The sequence below is a fragment of the Cervus canadensis genome, chromosome X, assembly GCF_019320065.1.
Source record: "Cervus canadensis isolate Bull #8, Minnesota chromosome X, ASM1932006v1, whole genome shotgun sequence".
Lineage (NCBI taxonomy): Eukaryota > Metazoa > Chordata > Mammalia > Artiodactyla > Cervidae > Cervus > Cervus canadensis.
The window spans coordinates 128,033,869-128,052,773 of NC_057419.1; the positions used below are offsets into that span (position 1 = coordinate 128,033,869).

Genomic DNA, 18,905 nt, shown 5'->3' on the forward strand with positions numbered 1-18,905 from the left:
TGTCTTGGTCATTTTTATAGCATCTGACATACAGTAAATGATCAATAACGTTTTGCTTCATGCTTATATTATTTTTCTAATGGTAGATAGGTACCAGAAGTGTTGGTAGAAGAACATGATTGTTCTTGAAATTGCTTTTTCCATTTCACATCATTGCTCCAAATCCTATTTGTCTTTCTAAACTCAACTACATGAGACTCTTCCTGACTACTCCAGTTCATAGTAAAGATTTTCCTGTTCTCAATTTCAGTGACAGCCATAGTCTATATACCATACATTTGCTATTTATATTATCTTAAATTGTTTTCTTATTTAAAAAATAAATACATGTTAAACAACTAGACCATAAGAACTGATACTTTGGAACTGTGGTGTTGAAGAAGATTCTTAAGAGTTCTTTGGACTGCAAGGAGATCAAACCAGTCAGTCGTAAAGGAAATCAATCCTGAATATTCATTGAAAGGACTAATGCTGAAGCTGCAGTACTTTGGCCACCTGATGAGAAGAATTGACTCATTTGAAAAGACCCTGATGCTGGGAAAAATTGAAGGCAGGAGAAAGGGACGACAGAGGATGAGATGTTTGGATGGCATCACCTACTCAGTGGACATGAGATTAAGCAGGCTCCAGGAGATGGTGAAAGACAGGGAAGCCTGGCGTGCTGCAGTCCGTGGGGTCACAAAGAGTCAGACGTGACTGAGTGACTGAACAACAACAATATGTTCCAAAAGGATTTTGATCATACCATTCTTTTTCCCTGTATAAAAATCTAGCACAGTGGTAGACATGTAGGATTTCCTTGATTGTACACAAGTCCCTTGTTGAGTCACTCAGTTGTGTCTGACTCTTTGCGACCCCATGGACTGCAACATGCCAGGCTTCCCTGTCCTTCACTATCTCCCAGAGTTTGCTCAGATTTATATCCATTGAGACAATGATGCCATCCAACCATCTCATCCTCTGTCACACCCTTCTCCTGCCCTCAGTCATTTCCAGCATCAGGGTCTTTTCAAATTAGTTGGTGGCTTCAGCTTCGGCATCAGTCCTTCCAATAAATATTCAGGACTGATTTCCTTTAGGATTGACTGGTTTGATCTCCTTGCTGTCCGAGGGACTCTCAAGAGTCTTCTCTAGCACCACAGTTGGAAAGCATCAGTTCTTTGGCACTCAGCTTTCTTTATGATCCAAGTCTCACATCCATACGTGACTACTGGAAAAACCATAGCTGTGACTATACGGACCTTTGTCGGCAAAGTGATGTCTCTGCTTTTGAATACGCTGTCTAGGTTTGTCACAGCTTTTCTTCCAGGGAGCAAGCATCTTTTAATTTGATGGCTGCAGTCACTGTCTGCAGTGATTTTTGGAGCCCAAGAAAATAAAGTCTGTCATTGTTTCCCCATCTGTTTGTCATGAAGTGATGGGACTGGATGCTGTGATCTTCATTTTTTGAATGTTGAGTTTAAAGCCAGCTTTTTCACTGTCCTCTTTCACCTTCATAAAGAGGCTCTTTAGTTCTTCCTCACTTTCTGCCATGAGGGTGGTGTCATCTGCATACCTGAGACTATTGATATTTCTCCTCGCAATTTTGATTCCAGCTTGTGATTCATCCAGATTGGCAGGCATTTTTCATGATGTACTCTGCATGCAAGTTAAATAAGCACGGTGATAATATACAGCCTTGCCATACTCGTTTCCCAATTTTGAACTGTCCTTTGTTCCATGTCCAGTTCTAACTGTTGCATTTGACCTGCATGTAGGTTTCTCAGGAGACAGGTAAGGTGGTTTGGTATTCCCATCTCTTTAAGAATTTTCCACAATTTGTTGTGATACACAGTCAAAGGCTTTAGTGTCATCAATGAGTCAGAAATAGATGTTTTTCTGGAATTCCTTTGCTTTTTCTATGATCCAGTGGATCTTGGCAATTTGATCTCTGGTTCCTTTGCCTTTTCTTAATCTAGCTTGTACATCTGAAAGTCCTTTAATTGGCAATAATTTAGTCTAAGGCCAAAGCGAGTTCTCCACTCAAGTCTGATCTTTTCCTCATGTGGAAAGTATAGCAAAGAAAACATTGAGATTTTTTTAGAAAAGGTATGCCCACAGTGGAGGTATATGATAACACCTCAGCCATCTGGACCCTGGCTGTCTAGCAGTGGCAACTATTAAGGACCGTATAATTAGAATTATTCAGGAGGTGTATAGACATCTAGGAAAGAGTGCTCCATGCAGTAAAGCTCATCATTTTTTAAAAAGAAAAGCTCCTCAGGTTTATTGAAAACCTTTATACGTCTTACATAATTTTAAAAAGTCTGGTCATCTGATATTTGATCTCAGAGCAAAATAGAAGCATCAAACCATGACAGATACAAGTTAGCACATACGAATGTCAGAGAATACTCTGATTGCAAGAGAAGAATCAGGAAAATGATAAAAAGGACTCATATATTGCTCAGCCATTCTACATGGCAGTGCTTTCAACTTCTCACGTCATGATGTTCAGAACATGGTATTATTTGCACTGAATCCTGGGGTAAGCTGATGAGGCAGCTGATGGCCAGAAGAGACTGACCCAGGGTTCTGGCTTCTCTGGGCCCTACCCTGTTGCCTTGAAGGCTGAGAGGGGAACCATTATTATGGCCCACTTGCAATCATTTGAGAAGCCTTGGTGTATTCAGTTCAGTTCAGTTCAATTCAGTTGCTCAGTCGTGTCTGACTCTTTGCGACCCCATGAATCGCAGTATGCCAGGCCTCCCTGTCCATCACCAACTCCCGGAGTTTACTCAAACTCATGTCCATTGAGTCGGTGATGCCATCCAGCCATCTCATCCTCTGTCGTCCCCTTCTCCTCCTGCCCCCAATCCCTCCCAGCATCAGGTGTATTAAAGAATAGTAAAGATGGTAACTGACCCTATTTATTAAAGAAACTTATTAAGCATTAAGTACCATTGAAGAAGGCACAAATGTATGTATTTTAGAGATGGTCTCATACAAACTGGCTAAAATATCTGTTTTCTTGCTTATAGTAGTAGTAAACCTATAGTTAACCAGAAAAATATAACTTCAGTTATAAATAACAGAGACCTTATTGTGATTTTTTAAATGGTTTATCTGTTTTTAATCTCTATATTTATTTAATCTCTGTATCACAGGTATAAACTAGTGGTTACCAGTGGGGAGAGGGAAGAAGAGAGAGGCAAGATAGGGGTAGGGGATTAAGAGATACACACTGCTATGTATAAAATAAGCTATAAGAATATATTGTACAGCATGGGGGATATAGCCACTATTTTATAATAACTATTTAATTTTTATTTTATATTGGAGTATAGTTGACTTACAATATCATATTAGCCTGACTGGTGTACAGCAAAGTGATTCAGTTATGCATGTGCATATATTCATTCTTTTTCAGATTCTTTTCCCATATAAGTTATTAGACAATATTGAATAGGGTTTCCTGTGCTATACAGTAGATCCTTGTTGATTATCTATTTTATATATAGTAGTATGTATATGTCAATCCCAAACTCCTAATTTATCTCCCCCCTCCACCTTTCCCCTTTGGTAACTGTAAGTTTGTTTTCAAAATCTGTGAGTATGTTTCTGTTTTGTAAATAAGTTCATTTGTATCATTTTTTTAGATTCCACATGTAAGTGATAACATATGATATTTGTGTTTGTCTGACTTACTTCACTTATGTATGATAACCTCTAGGTCAGGCCATGTTGCTACAAATCTCATTATTTCATTCTTTTTATGGCTGAGTAATATTCCATTGTATATATGTACCTCATCTTCTTTATTCATTCCTTTGTTGATGGACATTTAGGTTGCTTCCGTGTCTTGGCTATTGTGAGTAATGTACATTGGGGATGCATGTATCTTTTCAAAGTGTGCTTTTCTCCAGATATATGCCCAGAGGAGTGGGATTGCTGGACCACATGGTAGTTCTTTTTTTATTTTTTTAAGGAATCTCCATACTGTTCTCCATAGTGGTTTTACCAATTTAAATTCCCACCAACATGTGGGAGGTTTCCCTTTTTGCCCTACCCTCTCCAGCATTTATTGTTCGTAGACTTTCTGATGATGACCATTCTGGCTGGTGTGAGGTGATGCCTCATTGTAGTTTTGATTTGCATTTCTCTAATAATTAGTAATGTTGAGCATCTTTCTGTCTGCTTTTTTGCCATCTCTATGTCTTCTTTGGAGAAATGTCTCTTTGGATCTTCTGCTCATTTTTAATTGGATTGTATGGTTTTTGGTTTTTTTTGATATTCAGCTGGCAGGAGCTGTTTTTTATATTTTGGAGATTAGTCCCTTGCTGGTCACTTCATTTGCAAATATTTTCTCCCATTCTATGGGTTGTCTTTTGTTTTGTTTGTGATTTCCTTTGCTGTGCAAATGCTTTTAAGTTTAATTAGATCCCATTTTTTTTGTTTTTATTTTCATTACTCCAGGAGTTAGATCCAAAAAGATAGTGCTGCAATTTATGCCAAAGAGTGTTATACCTATGTTTTCCTCTAGTGACATAATGCTGTAGAGGATATGATACTGTCATTGGGGAGAACTGCCTATATTTCCTTTGTAGCCATATTGATTTGAGTATATTTGTTCCATAGAACAAGGGATTTGGGGAGTTAAACACCTACTATTTATATAAAAAAGGAGTTATTTCAAAATGATACACTTTACCAGTCACAGCTCATGAGATTATCTGTGAATTGTTGAACTTTTACAGTTAGTTGAGTTAATAAGAAGTAATCTGGGTTGGTTTTTTTTTTTTTTTTTGCATTTTTGGTAAGGACTCAACTAAAGAAGTTCCTAGGAAAATCAGTAAAGAGAGCGAAACACCTTGCTGAGGAATATGGTGAACGTGCTGTAAATAAAGTTAAAAGTGTTAGAGATGAAGGTAAGGGAAATAGAACCCTTCAACTGAATATTTAATTGATTTGTAGTCATTTAAGTTTAGCCTGAGGTTTATAAGAAACATTCTGTTTTATTGAAAGTAATAAATCTTTATAGCTTTTATCTTAGCATTTCAATAAATCATGGTACTCTCACTATCAATTTTATGAGTGGAAAGAAAAATTTATTTATCTTAAACATGAATTTGTACATATTTTGCGACTGTGGCAACTTGGAAGAGTTGATTGTTCAATAATCAGTCGTAAATTAGTTTTGTAAGACTAGTGTTTATAAATATTCTCAAAATTAGGTAAATTTTCTGAATTTCTGTACCTTAACTTCCTGTGCCCTTGTTATAACTGTATTCATTTGTTTTATTTAATAAGCACTTAAATAGTATTTATTCTGTGCCAAACACTATTCTCAGCACTTTCACCTGTATGAGCTCATTTACTCCTCTTAAAAAGTCTATGAAGTAAGTACCATTATTGTTGTTGTTTAGTCACTAAGTCATATCTGACTCTTTGTGACTCTGTGGACTCTAGCCCACCAGGCTCCTCTGTCCATGGGTTTTCCCAGGCAAGAATACTTCAGTGTGTTGCCATTTCCTTCTCCAGGGGATCTTCCCGACCCAGGGGTTGAACCCACGTCTCCTGCATTGCAGGCGGGTTCTTTACCACTGAGCCACCAGGGAAACCCCCATGACTGAGTACAGTGGGGATACCATTATTATCCCATTTTATAGATGGAAAACTGAGGCACAGAAAGGTCGAATACCTTGCCCATAGTCACATAGATAATAAATGACAGAGCGGAATTTGGACCCAGGCAGTCTGGTACTACCAGACTCCATGCTGCTAAACCAGTATGCTATTTAGTAGTAGACAGATTTTGCTTTTTCCAATTAATGAATCTTCTTGGTAAGCAGTAGATATGAAAATATGATTGTAGCAATATCTACATTAGCTAGTGATGCTTTCTATTGCTTTTCTATTCAGTTTTTCATACTGATCAAGATGATCCTTCATCAAGTGATGATGAAGGAATGCCGTACACAAGACCAGTTAAATTCAAAGCAGCACATGGCTTCAAAGGACCTTACGATTTTGATCAGATCAAAGTGGTACAAGATCTTAGTGGTGAACATATGGTAAGCAACCTTTTCATTTTTTAGGATTGATTCTGTTTTCATTGAGAGAAATAATTTGGCTTCTATAAAGCTGATATCTTCTTATGTATATAGTTTTGCTAGCCTGAGCTATGAAGAGTGAATTGATATTAATATGATTTAATGAATAAGTAATGCAGAGTCCGTCTCTGAATTGTTGTTCAAGAAGTGACTTATAAGTAAACTCTAGGCCTGTATCATTAAGAAAGCTATGTAAACTTCCTTTTACCAAAGAAAGGTACCAAACTTAAAAGCAATTAAGGGTGATCTGTCACTTTGAACAATGTTTAAAATGTTCCCTGGTATATTTTAAATAATTTATACAAATGTTTCAGAAGCTCGGTATATTTTGTGAAGTGAAAGAGCAAAGAGAGAGGTAGAGGTACAGGTTGTCTTAAAATGTACCAAAGTAGATGTCAAGTTCACAAAGTACATCACAGTTACCCCCTGAAAATGCTAGAAACACAAGGAAGAGTGTAATAAACTCAGAACTGGATAAGTGATGCTGTGGGTCTTTGACCAGGGGATCTACTTATCTATTTACATTTTTAAATCTAAAAGTTGGCTTATACATATCAGGTGGCAACCAGATTTGAATTTATTTTGGTGCTTATAATATATACATAAAACGTTTGAGTAGTAGAGCTTAGGGAACTATATTCAATATCCTGTGGTAAACTATAATGGAAAAGAGTATGAAAAGGAATATGTATTATATTTACAACTGAATCACTGTGCTATATGGCAGAAATTAACATTGTAAATCAGTTACACTTCAATAAAATAAAAGTTTTTAAAAAGCTTGAGTTGTTTATAGTAAGTTCCTTAAGGAATCTGATGAATTTCCTTGTACTGTATTGAGTCTCTTTCAGTATTTCCAGTTTTAAGTTAAAATCTCATGGCAATAAGCTCCAAATGACAAATTTCTTAACGTTTTTGTGGGAATTTTGTGGAAATGAATATTCCAGTAAATAAACTGTTACCTCTAACTTGGATGATCTTTTTGATCTGCATAGATGTATGTTATCAATTTAACAGTGGTTATAAGATTATTTGGGATTTGGCGTTTCCAATTTAAGGATTCACATTCTTTATTGCTTTCCCCCACATACCTCCCCATTCTTTTCAGTACTGTCTGTCTGGGAATTTTAGCAATATGTTACAAAACTTTTTTTTCTGGGGAGAAAAACAGAATGAGACCACACCATTGCAACATTTCCAAATGCCCAGTGCTGTGAGGGTTACTGCTAAGGTGCACCTTCTTCTTCCCTCAGCCCTCCTCAGGAGTTGTTTTGCTATTCTCAGGGCTGTGCCCCCTCCTATCCCACTTGCTGTCATGTTCAGCTAGGAGACCAAGACCACAAACTAGGATTTGTACTTTTGCAGTGAAGGTTTCTGGCTACCTCAGATCTCCCATTTTCATTAATATGTGGACAATATATGGGTCTTGAAGTTGTTAGTTTACATTATAGCAAACTGCAGCTCAGCTGTCTTTCCCCTGTCTTCAAAAGCCCCTTTTGTGGTATTATAGCACCACTGGACTGTTAGCTTTAAGTGGTGCTAGTAATGTGAGCATTATTTTAGTATACAATAAGTCCCCTACATATAAACCTTCAACCTGCGAACTTTCAAAGATGCGAACCAGCGTTCACATGTCCAGTCACGTAGGTTAGTTCACGTGTCTGGCGTACATGGCCACATGTGTGCATCCTCTACAAGTGGTTGTGCTTTTGTGTACTTTACAGGACTGTGTAGAGTACAGTAGTGCAGTATCCTTATTTTAAGTCCAGGATGTCTGGAAGCAAGTGTAAAAGCAGTGGTGATGTAGCTGGTACTACTGTATTTTTCAAGGTACTGTACTGTTAGATTAAAAATGTTGTCTTAATTTTTTATGTTGTGTATTATTTGTTTGGAAAGTATCATAAGTCTATTACAGTGCTATATAGCTGATTGTGTTAGTTAGGTACCTAAGCTAACTTTGTTGGACTTAAGAACAAATTGGATTTATGAAGGCACTTTTGGAATGGAATTTGTTCATATGCAGGGACTTTATGTACAATTTGGCATCCAACTTATAAGTATTTTTTTTTTGGCTGAAAAATAATGTCTCAGCTTTTCAACTTTGAACCTTCCTTTGTTTTCACAGGGAGCTGTGTGGACCATGAAATTTTCTCACTGTGGCAGATTACTTGCCTCTGCTGGACAAGACAATGTAGTGAGAATATGGGCTTTAAAAAATGCTTTTGACTATTTCAACAATATGCGAATGAAATACAATACAGAAGGTATTTTTCCTTTATTGGTGGAGTTTAAAAAATCTGGAGACATCTGGCATTTTTACATTTTAGGTGTAATAATGCCCTCTTATCTGGCAATCATTTGCAGCAACCACTACTTTCCATAAAAGCCACAAACCTAAAAGTAAGACAGAAGTCATCAGCAAAAAGCATCTAAACCCAGTGAAAAAAACTACCACAAAGTTTTTGACTTTATCTCTTATCAGGTATACTGCAGAGTTAAATTCATGAACTATTGAGGACAAGGTTGTTTGGTTCCCCTGGTAACTTTCAGTTCTATCCTAGGTTAAAATGAAATGTGTGATTAATCTAGAAAAAGAATGAGAATAATACATACATCTAATAAGTAAAGAATGATTAAGGAAACAAAAGCCATGGAAAGTAAATGTTATTTGTCAGTACATCAAAGAGTATATGAAACTAGGTTAAATGGAAAAGAGAGACCCCAGAATATGATGTGTGTACACACGATTACAACTATGTAAAATATTTCTGTATTATGTTATCAGCAAAATGTTTAGAATTGATGTTTTAGGAGCTTTAGGTTTATAGGATTCTTTTCTTGTAATTATTGTCATTATTATTTAACTGCAGTACATTTTCACCACAAACCTCTTGCTATCCAATCATCCAAGGCTGAATACATGAAGTTAAGATATGGGAGAAAGAAGAATAGAGGTGACCATGGGCAGGAGTATAGAATATAGTTGAAGTAGTAGTTTGAGGAACATAAAAATCTAGGGAGAGCCACTAAACTGGCCAGCGGGGCCCATATACTTTAGTAGCCCCATGAGGTTGTTTGCAATTTGTTCTAATAACATAATTTGAGATGATAATGAGTTGACAGAAAGTAAAGCTATGTCTATTATACATTTCCTTTATTGCCCTGCCTAGAGCAGAAAGACTATTTTCAGTGGCCATTGAGATTTAACCCAGCCCAGACACTTTTTGCCCCTTTATTGTTCATGTTGCTAATTGTTCTGATTGACAAGAATGTCTTCACAATGAATAATGAGGATATAACAATATTTTATTAAATTGGAGATGTGGTTAAACCAATTTATTAAGAGTCTATATAAAAATAATAAGAACAAATACTTTGGTGCCTAAGAGTTAATGCTTCGCTTGTTTAGAAAAATACATTTTTCTAGAATGATACATTCTGTGACTTTTGATTAGGTGTTACTGTATTATTATTTGTGATTGATGTTTTCTGTGTGTGTGTGTATACAGTTGTATATACATACGTGCCTTTTTACAATTATTATGTCATTTTAGGACGTGTGTCCCCATCACCTTCTCAGGAAAGTCTAAATTCATCAAAATCTGATACAGATACAGGGGTATGTTCATTATTTTATGGTTACTATTGTTACATGCTATGATTTTTCTTTTACCATAAAGTACCTTATAGTTTATCAGATATTACAGATTCATGAAAGCACTTAAAATTGGATGCATTAGAAATGAGAATTCCTTCTGTTAGAATTAGTAAATGAAAAATTGTGATGGTTAAAGGTTGTCAGACAGTAACTAATATTACTCAAGCTACCATACTAATGTAAATCTAAACAAAAAAAATTCCCTCCCCTCAAATCCACGTGAGATATTTTATTTAAAAATTTTTTCCTATTTTTTTGCCCACACCACACAGCATGTGAGATCTTAGTTCTCTGACCAGGGATTGAACCTGTTCCCCCTGCAGTGGAAGCACAGTGTCTTAGACACTGGCCCACCAGGAAGTCCCTAGATATTTTTAAAATAATAAAAATAATGAATACCTGAATAAGAAGTAACTAAGAAAAGAAAAAAAGATACTGAAATATCTTAATTTTTCCATCTTCTAGGTTTAGTTAATGTTTTATCCCAGTGTCAGGTAGTTTAAAATATCTTAATGATTTTCATTTGGTCTCAGAGCTGAAAAGTTAAATATAACCAGTTTTAAACCTAAAAAGCAGAATGCAAAATATTATTCTAAGCTGTCCCCTGTGGTGCTTATGTATTGAGTGAAGCAAAGGTGATGTCAACAAAGAGAACCTAAAATGTTCACCTGCTCAATAGTATTTTGCTGGGATTCCATTCGCTCTGTAGTATTTGACACTAGTTTTCCCCACTCTGAACATACTCCCCTCAGCTTTCCATGGTTCTGCTCTTCCTTGTTCCCTGCCTGTACCTCTGCTGTCTCTTCCTCTTCCACCCCCTTAAGTATTGCTGTTTCTCTTGAGTTTCGTCCTTTGTCCATTCTCAATTAAGATATTCACTCACTACCTCCAGTCCTGAACTGGCTTTGGCTCCAAAATTCTTGTTTTCTTCCAAGAGCTTTATGTTTTTTAAACAACAATGAAATCTTATTGTGCATGCTACCCTTTTCACATAACAATATATAAAGGATTTCTCCACCTACATGTTCTTTAAACACATCAATTAACTATACTCCCTCAACAAATGTTTTTTGAGTGTCTGTTACATGTTCCACATACTGCTAGATTCTGCAGAATCAAAGGAGACTTATTTTCTGGCCTCAGGGACCTTGCTGACTAGTGAAATAGATATGCCTGCAGTTATAGTATTTGATGGTAATACTCTATTGAAGATACGACACAAATATACAAGTTAGCCTTATGAATCAGGGTGTCAGGAAAAGCTCCCTGGAGGCTTTTGAACGAGGAGTCAATTATGTAAGACAAGGAAGGAAGGGGAGTATCAGAGCAGATAGCAAGTGCAAAAGTGTGGAGGCTGAAACAGCATGGCATTTTAAAGATACTACCTGGCTGGACCAAAGGCTGCATGTGTGGGAGTTGTGGGAAAGGTAGACAGGTTAAACCAAGACATGAACTTTATCCTCAAGGTACTGGGGAAGGATGAACTTTGAGGGGTTTAGATCAGAAGCCGAGTTAAAATGTTTAGATTTTTGTTTTGGAAAGAGCATTCTGGTAGCAGTGTAAAAGACAGATTGGATGGAGGTTCCAGGCAAGAGACAGGGAGACTGTTTAAGAGGCTCTCAACTTCATAAAGAAATGAGTACTTCAATTATGGTAGATTATGATAGCAATGAGTCTGGACACCTTAAAGAGGAGCTGAATTTGAGAAATATAAAAGAAAGAATTGATAACTCACTACCTGGGGCAAAAAATGAGTAGCATAGGATGATTCCCATGTGTCTGACTTGAGCAGCTGGTTAGATATTAATGATCATTCTTGAAAATGTTTTTTATTATTATCTACCCACAACCCTGCCTCTGCTCTTTTGAGCCATCTTTAATGGCATCAACATCCATAAGTTACCTTTTTAACTCAGTTAGAAACACTCTATTACTTTTTCTTTCTTACTCACAGGTCAAATTACTTAAAAATTCTATCCAGCGGATAAATGGATAAATCTATTTGTGTTTGGTGTGCTTGATTAGTGGAATACCAGTATGGGTTGTTATAGAATTTAATTTCTGCTTAGAATTTTTGAGAATAGATTGTAGGGGAGGAAAAAGTTTCCTATACCATCTTACGTTCTGTGGCTGGGATCTATGAAATAATCTGACAAAAGACAGATTAAGAGGAGAGACAGTTTATTATGTATGCATATAGAGGCCTTCCTAGGGAAAGAATGAAGACCCCAAAAAGCTGTTATACACAGGAGCTTATGTATCATTTTAACAAAGAGCAAGAAGTTAGTGGAAAAGTGACAAGATAAAGAAAAAGGAGTTTAGTCTTTTAGGGGCAGTAAATTGTGAGAAGGTAAATCTGTTGAGGAAACTAATGGAAGGTAACGGTTATTTACTAAGATTCTGTTTATGCAGATAAGATTGATTCTCTCTTTCCTGGTAAGGGAGAGGTGAGGGGGAGACAGCTTCACAAAGGGCATTTTATGCTCTGCTTTCAGATAGAAAGGAGGAGGGCAGATGTTTTTTCTTGTCTCTCTTTCTTCTCAGTTCCCTTCAGCTCAAAATAATCCTTAGGCAAAGGGGCATGTTTTGGGGTGACATTCTGATCTCCTTCAAAATCATTAGAGTCTAAAACTCGGATGAAAAGACTTAACTGTGAGAAAGTGAGACGAAATTTTTGTGAAATTGTGCACATGCAGTATTTTATTAAAAATGCACACTGGTTTATATTTGGTTCAGCCAACAAACAGTTATTAAATGTCAAAAATGTGTTAGGCACTGAAAATATAAAGTTGCCGTGGATAATTCATGCCAACGAGCAATGCGTGGGAGAAGACAGATATCGACAATGATAATATATGCCCAAAACAGAATTACCATTTTCCTGAGAAAATCACTCCTTTGATGGTCTACATACTTGACATCAGGTCATTGTTTAATAAATATGTCATCTCCTGAGTTAGAAGCTGTGATCACTTTTCATTCTCTTATCTCTTTCAGTGTCTACTCATTTACCATATCCTGTCCACTTAATCTCAGAAATGTCTTTGGAATCTGGCCATTCCTTTCATTTCCACTGCTACAATCCAGGCCTTTATCTCTTACCTGTACCATTATAGCTGTTCTCCCAGATTCCACTCTTTGATCCACACTGCCAGCAGAATTAGTTTCCTGTAAAACAAATCTGATCATGTTACTCTACTATTTAAGCACTCCTTTTGGCTCTCTTTTTTTCCTATAGAATGAAGTCTAAATCCCTTAGATGACTCAGTCTTTCAGAGATCAGCCTGACCTCAGCTCTCACTGTTACTTCCAACCCTTCTCTCTCCCAAACCTTATGTTCTGAGCCACTTGGTTGTTCATGCCCCAACAAAAATGTCAGACCCTTTGTTGATTTCATATATTTACATATGCTTTTCCCCTTTTGCCTGGGAAATTCATTTAAGACTTTTCTCCTCACTGAAACATTCCTTGCTTCACCTAATTTAATCAGTGCTCCCTCACTGTTCCCATGGTACTTTGCCCATAGGTCTGTTAAAAGCATTTACTATATACTATATCAGTTTATTGACACCGGCTAACATTTTATGAGCCTTTACTCTGTGCCATGTACTTCACTAAGTACATTTTATGTCTTCACATCACAACAATCCTGGTACTGTTGTGAAGTACTATTAAGAACCCTGTTTTACAGATGAAGAAAAGAAGGCTTAGAGATATTGAGTAATATACCAGTTTTACACACTAGGTAGATACAGTACCAGAATTAGAACCCAGCTCTAATCAGTCTTCTGGGCTTCCCTGGTGGCTCAGATTGTAAAGAATCTGCCTGCAATGAGAATATCTAGGTTCAGTCCCTGGGTCAGAATGATCCCCTGGTGTAGGGAATGGCTACCCATTCAAGTATTCTTGCCTGGAGAATCACATGGATAGAGGAACTTGGAGAGCTACACTCCATGGAGTCAAAAAGAGCTGGACATGACTGAACGACTAACACTTTCACTTTTCTGATCTGTCTTTAGATCTAATGCTCTTAACCATTATGCTCCACTAGTTGGCATCTGAAGGTCTGGTACTGTGTCTTCATTTAGTCAGCAAATACTTACTGAGCGTCTTTGTTGTTCAGTTGCTAAGTCGTGTCTGACTCTTTGCAAGCCCATGGACTGCAGCACGCCAGGCTCCCCTGTCCTTCACTATCTCCTAGAGTTTGCTCAAATTCATATCCATTGAGTTGGTGCTATCTAACCATCTCATCCTCTACTGCCCTCTTTTGTCTTCTGTCTTTCCCAGCATCAAGTTCTTTTCCTGGGAGTCGGCTCTTTGCATCAAGTGGCCAAAGTATTGGAGCTTCAGGTTCAGCATCAGTCCTTCTAATGAATATTCAGGGTTGATTTCTTTAGGATTGACTGATTTGATCTCCTTGCTGTCCAAGGGACTCTCAAGAGTCTTAACAGCATAATTCAAAAGCATTAATTATTTGGTGCTCAGCCTTCTTTCCAGTCCAACTCTCCCATCTTTACATGACTACTGGAAAAACCACAGCTTTGACTATACAGACCTTTGCTGGCAAAGTAATGTCTCTGCTTTTTAATATGCTGTCTAGGTTTGTCATAGCTTTCCTTCCAAGGAGCAAGCATCTTTGAATTTCACGGCTGCTGTCACTGTCTGCAGTGATATTGGAACCCAAGAAAATAAAATCTCTTGCTGCTTCCACTTTTACCTCTTCTATTTGCCATGAAGTGATGGGACCAGATGTCATGACCTTAGTTTTTTGAATGTTGAGTTTAAAGCCAGCTTTTTCATTCTCCTCTTTCACCTTCATCAAGAGGCTGTTTAGTTCCTCTTCACTTTCTGCCATAACGGTAGTATTATCTTCATATCTGCGGTTATTGATATTTCTCCCGGTAATCTTGATTCCAGCTTGTGATTCATCCAGCCTGGCATTTCACATGATGTACTCTCTGTATAAGTTAAATAAGCAGGATGACAATATACAGCCTTGTCCTACTCCTTTCCCAATTTGGAACCAATCAGTTGTTCCATGTCTGGTTCTAACTGTTGCTTCTTGACCTGCATACAGGTTTCTCAGGAGGCAGGTAAAGAGGTCTGGTATTCTCATCTCTTGAAGAATTTTCCACAATTTGTTGTGATCCACACAGTCAAAGGCTTTCACATAGTCAATGAAGCAGATGTTTTTCTGGAATTCGCTTGCTTTCTCTGTGATCCTGTGAATGTTGGCAATTTGATCTCTGGTTCTTCTGCCTTTTCTAAACCCAGCTTGTACATTGGTTCACATACTGTTGAAGCCTAGCTGAAGGATTTTGAGCATAACCTTACTAGCATGTGAAATGAGCACAATTGTACGGTAGTTTGGCACTGCACTTCTTTGGGATTGGAATGAAAACTGACCTTTTCCAGTCCTGTGGCCATTGCTGAGTTTTCCAAATTTGCTCGCATTTTGAATGCAACACTTTTAACAGCATCACTTTTTAGGATTTTAAATAACTCAGCTGGAATTCCATCACTCCACTAGCTTTGTTCATAGTAATGCTTCCTAAGGCCCCCTTGATTTCACACTCCAGGATGTTTGACTCTAGGTGAGTGCCCACACCATCATGGTTATCCAGGTCCTTAAGACCTTTTTTGTATAGTTCTGTGTATTCTTGCCACCTGTTGTTTATCTCTTTTGCCTCTGTTAGGTCCTTACATTTCCTATCCTTTCTTTTGCCCATCCTTGCATGAAATGTTCCCTTGGTATCTCCAGTTTTCTTGACGAGGTCTCTAGTCTTTCCCATTCTGTTGTTTTCCTCTACTTCGTTGCACTTTCATTGAAAAAGGCCTGTTATCTCTCTTTGCTATTCTCTGGAATGCTTCATTCAGTTGGGTATATTTTTCCTTTTCTCCCTTGCCTTTCACCTCCCAGCTATCTGTAAAGCCTCCTCAGACAACCACTTTACCTTCTTGCATTTCTTTTTCTTGGTGATTGTTTTGGTCACTGCCTCCTGTACAGTGTTATGAACCTCTGTTCATAGTTCTTTAGGTTCTCTGTCTACCAGATCTAGTCCCTTGAATCTGTTCGTCACTTCCACTATATAATCATAAGGGGTTTGATTTAGATCATATCTGAATGGCCTAATGGTTTTCCCTAATTTCTTCAATTAAGCCTGAATTTTGCAATAAGGAGCTCATGATCTGAGCCACAGTCAGCTCCAAATCTTCTTTTTGTTGACTGTGTAGAGCGTCTCCATCTTTGGCTGCAAAGAATGTAATCAGACTGATTTCAGTGTTGACCATTTGGTGATGTCCATGTGTAGAGTCGTCTCTTGTGTTGTTGGAAGAGTATGTTTGCTATGATCAATGTGTTCTCTTGACAAAGCTCTGTTAACCTTTGCCCTGCTCCATTTTGTACTCCAAGGCCAAACTTGCCTGTTACTCCAGGTATCTCTTGACATCCTACTTTTGCCTTCCAATCCCCTATGATGAAAAGGACATCTTTTTTTTTTTTTTGATGTTAGTTCTAAAAGGGCTTGTAGGTCCTCTTAGAACTGGTCAACTTCAGCTTCTTCAGCATCAGTGGTTGGGGCATAGACTTGGATTCCTGTGATGTTGAATGGTTTGCCTTAGAAACGAACTGAGATCATTCTGTCATTTTTGAGATTGCACCCAAGTACTGCATTTCAAACTCCTTTGTTGACTGTGAGGGCTACTCCATTTCTTCTATGGGATTCTTGCCTACAGTAGTAGATATAATGGCCATCTGAATTAAATTGGCCCATTCCCATTCATTTTTGTTCACTGATTACTAAGATATTGATGTTCACTCTTGCTATCTCCTGCTTGATCACATCCAATTTACCTTGATTCATGAACCTAACATTCTAGCTTCTTACACACTATTGTTCTTTGTAGCATTGAACTTTACTTTCACCACCAGGCACATTGACAACTGAACATCATTTCCACTTTGGCCCAGCCACTTCTTTCTTTCTGGAGCTGTTAGTAATTGCCCTCCACTCTTCCCTAGTAGCATATTGGACACCTTCTGACCTGCAGGGGGCGGGGGGGCCGCTCATCTTTTGGTGTCATATCTTTCTATCTTTTCATACTGTTTATGTTAATGGGTTTCTCACAGCAAGAACATTGGAGTGGTTTGCCATTCCCTCCTCCAGTGGACCACATTTTATCAGAACTCTCTACTATGACCCGTCTGTCTTGGGTGACCCTGCACAGCATGGCTCAGAGCTTCATTGAGTTATGCAAGCCCCTTCTGCATGACAAGGCTGTGATCCATGAAGGCTGGGGATATAGTAGTGAATAAAAGAAACCAAAAAATCTATTTTTACGAAACTTACTCTAGTGGTCGAAGACAGAGAAACAAAGCAAGTAAATTTTGTAATATATTAGAAGGTGAAAATTTTCATGGGAAAAAAAAGTGGGGTGATGGGAGGTAAATACAGTGGACAAGCAAAGCTTCATTGAGAAGTTGTCATTTGAAGAAAACTTGAAGGAGGTGAGAGAGGGATCATCTATCTGGCTATGTGGAGGAGAAGAACATTCCAGGTAGAGGGAACAGCAGCATGTGAAACAGTGATAAGGCAGGAGTTCTGGTATGTTCAGTAAATAGCATTGAGGCCTGGGTAGTTGGAGCCAGTGAGTAAGAGAAGAATAATAGAAAATGAAGTCATGGAGGTGTAGATGGGGCAGCCATAATATGTAGGCCACTGCAAGGACTTTGGCTTTTACTCCGAGAAAGAAGCCGATGGAGAATTTTTGAACAGAGAATGACATAGTCTGACATATTTTAAAAGGCTTACTCTGACTTAAATACTGAGAATAGATTATAAGTAGATTAGAAGTATTTATTTTGGCATTCAAGTTATATACCATACCTGGTATATAGTAAGTGTTAATAAATATCAAAAGGTTAACAAATTTTCAAAGCAATCTAACTTTAAAATGACATTTTTATATAATCAGGATATTTAGATATAAATTAGATATTAGATGATACAAATGGTATTTTTAGGTATGATAATGTAATGATAGTTATATTTAAAAGAGAGATTATTAGTTAGAGATACATATAGAATATTTACTGATAAAATGACTGATGTTTAGATCTTGCTTTTACTGCTCCAGCAAATATAAGCAAATACATAAAAGTGGGAAGATTGATAAAACAAGATGAATAAAATGTTGATAATCATTAAAAAGGTGATGGACGCATGGAGTTTATGTTACTATATATTATTTTATCTACTGTGTATATTTGAAATATTCATAATAAGGTTTAATATATACATTATATTTACATAGAGATAAAAATACCTCTCTACATATATATATATCTATTCAGAGAGATATAGATAAAATATATAAGATTTCATTTGGTAATTCTTTTTTTTTTTCATTTATTTTTATTAGTTGGAGGCTAATTACTTTACAATATTGTAGTGGTTTTTGCCATACATTGATATGAATCAGCCACGGATTTACATGTACATCCTGAACCCCCCTCCCACCCACCTCCCCATCCCATCCCTCTGGGTCTTCCCAGTGTACCAGCCCTGAGCACTTGTCTCATGTATCCAACCTGGACTGGAGATCTGTTTCACACTTGATAATATATATGTTTCAATACTATTCTCTCAGATCATTTAGTTTTTCTACTTTCTATGCTTTCTGATTTGTCTATACTGAGTATGTATTACTTTATAATAAAAAATACATGAAGTATTTTAAAAATATGTAGAATACAAGGGGAAGAAAATGGATGTTTTTTTAACTTTATATTGGAGTATAGTTGATTAACAGTGTTGGAATAGGTTCAGGTATACAGCAAAGTGATTCAGATATACATGAAAGAAAATGGATGTTTAAGGAGAAAAAAAGAGACCTGGAATCGTGGCTAGAGGCAATACACTAAGGAGTTAATTAAATGAAAAGGACTATTAAACATAAAGTTGAATTTGATGTAATAGGGCAAGAAGCCTGTTTTGTTTTGTGTTTTCCCATGGTGCTCACTAATCTGACAGTAAAATTAGAGGAAGTAGCTGTAGTCATCCAGCATTAGGAGTGTTTGGCAAAGGGTCAGGGCATTGATATTGTTGGTCTCCCTCCGCAGTGGATGTGAGGATATTTTTATAACCTGTAAAATT

The 18,905-nt window shown here is 37.2% G+C and overlaps 1 protein-coding gene across 1 annotated transcript in view; it reads left to right on the plus strand.

Moving 5' to 3' along the window:
- Positions 1-18,905, plus strand: part of WDR44 (WD repeat domain 44) — an 82,930-nt gene that overhangs the window by 47,280 nt on the left and 16,745 nt on the right. The window contains exons 9-12 of the mRNA XM_043458390.1: positions 4,801-4,907; positions 5,902-6,053; positions 8,218-8,356; positions 9,647-9,711. Of these exons, the coding sequence (XP_043314325.1) occupies positions 4,801-4,907; positions 5,902-6,053; positions 8,218-8,356; positions 9,647-9,711 (463 nt within the window). The remainder of the gene's footprint in view (positions 1-4,800; positions 4,908-5,901; positions 6,054-8,217; positions 8,357-9,646; positions 9,712-18,905) is intronic.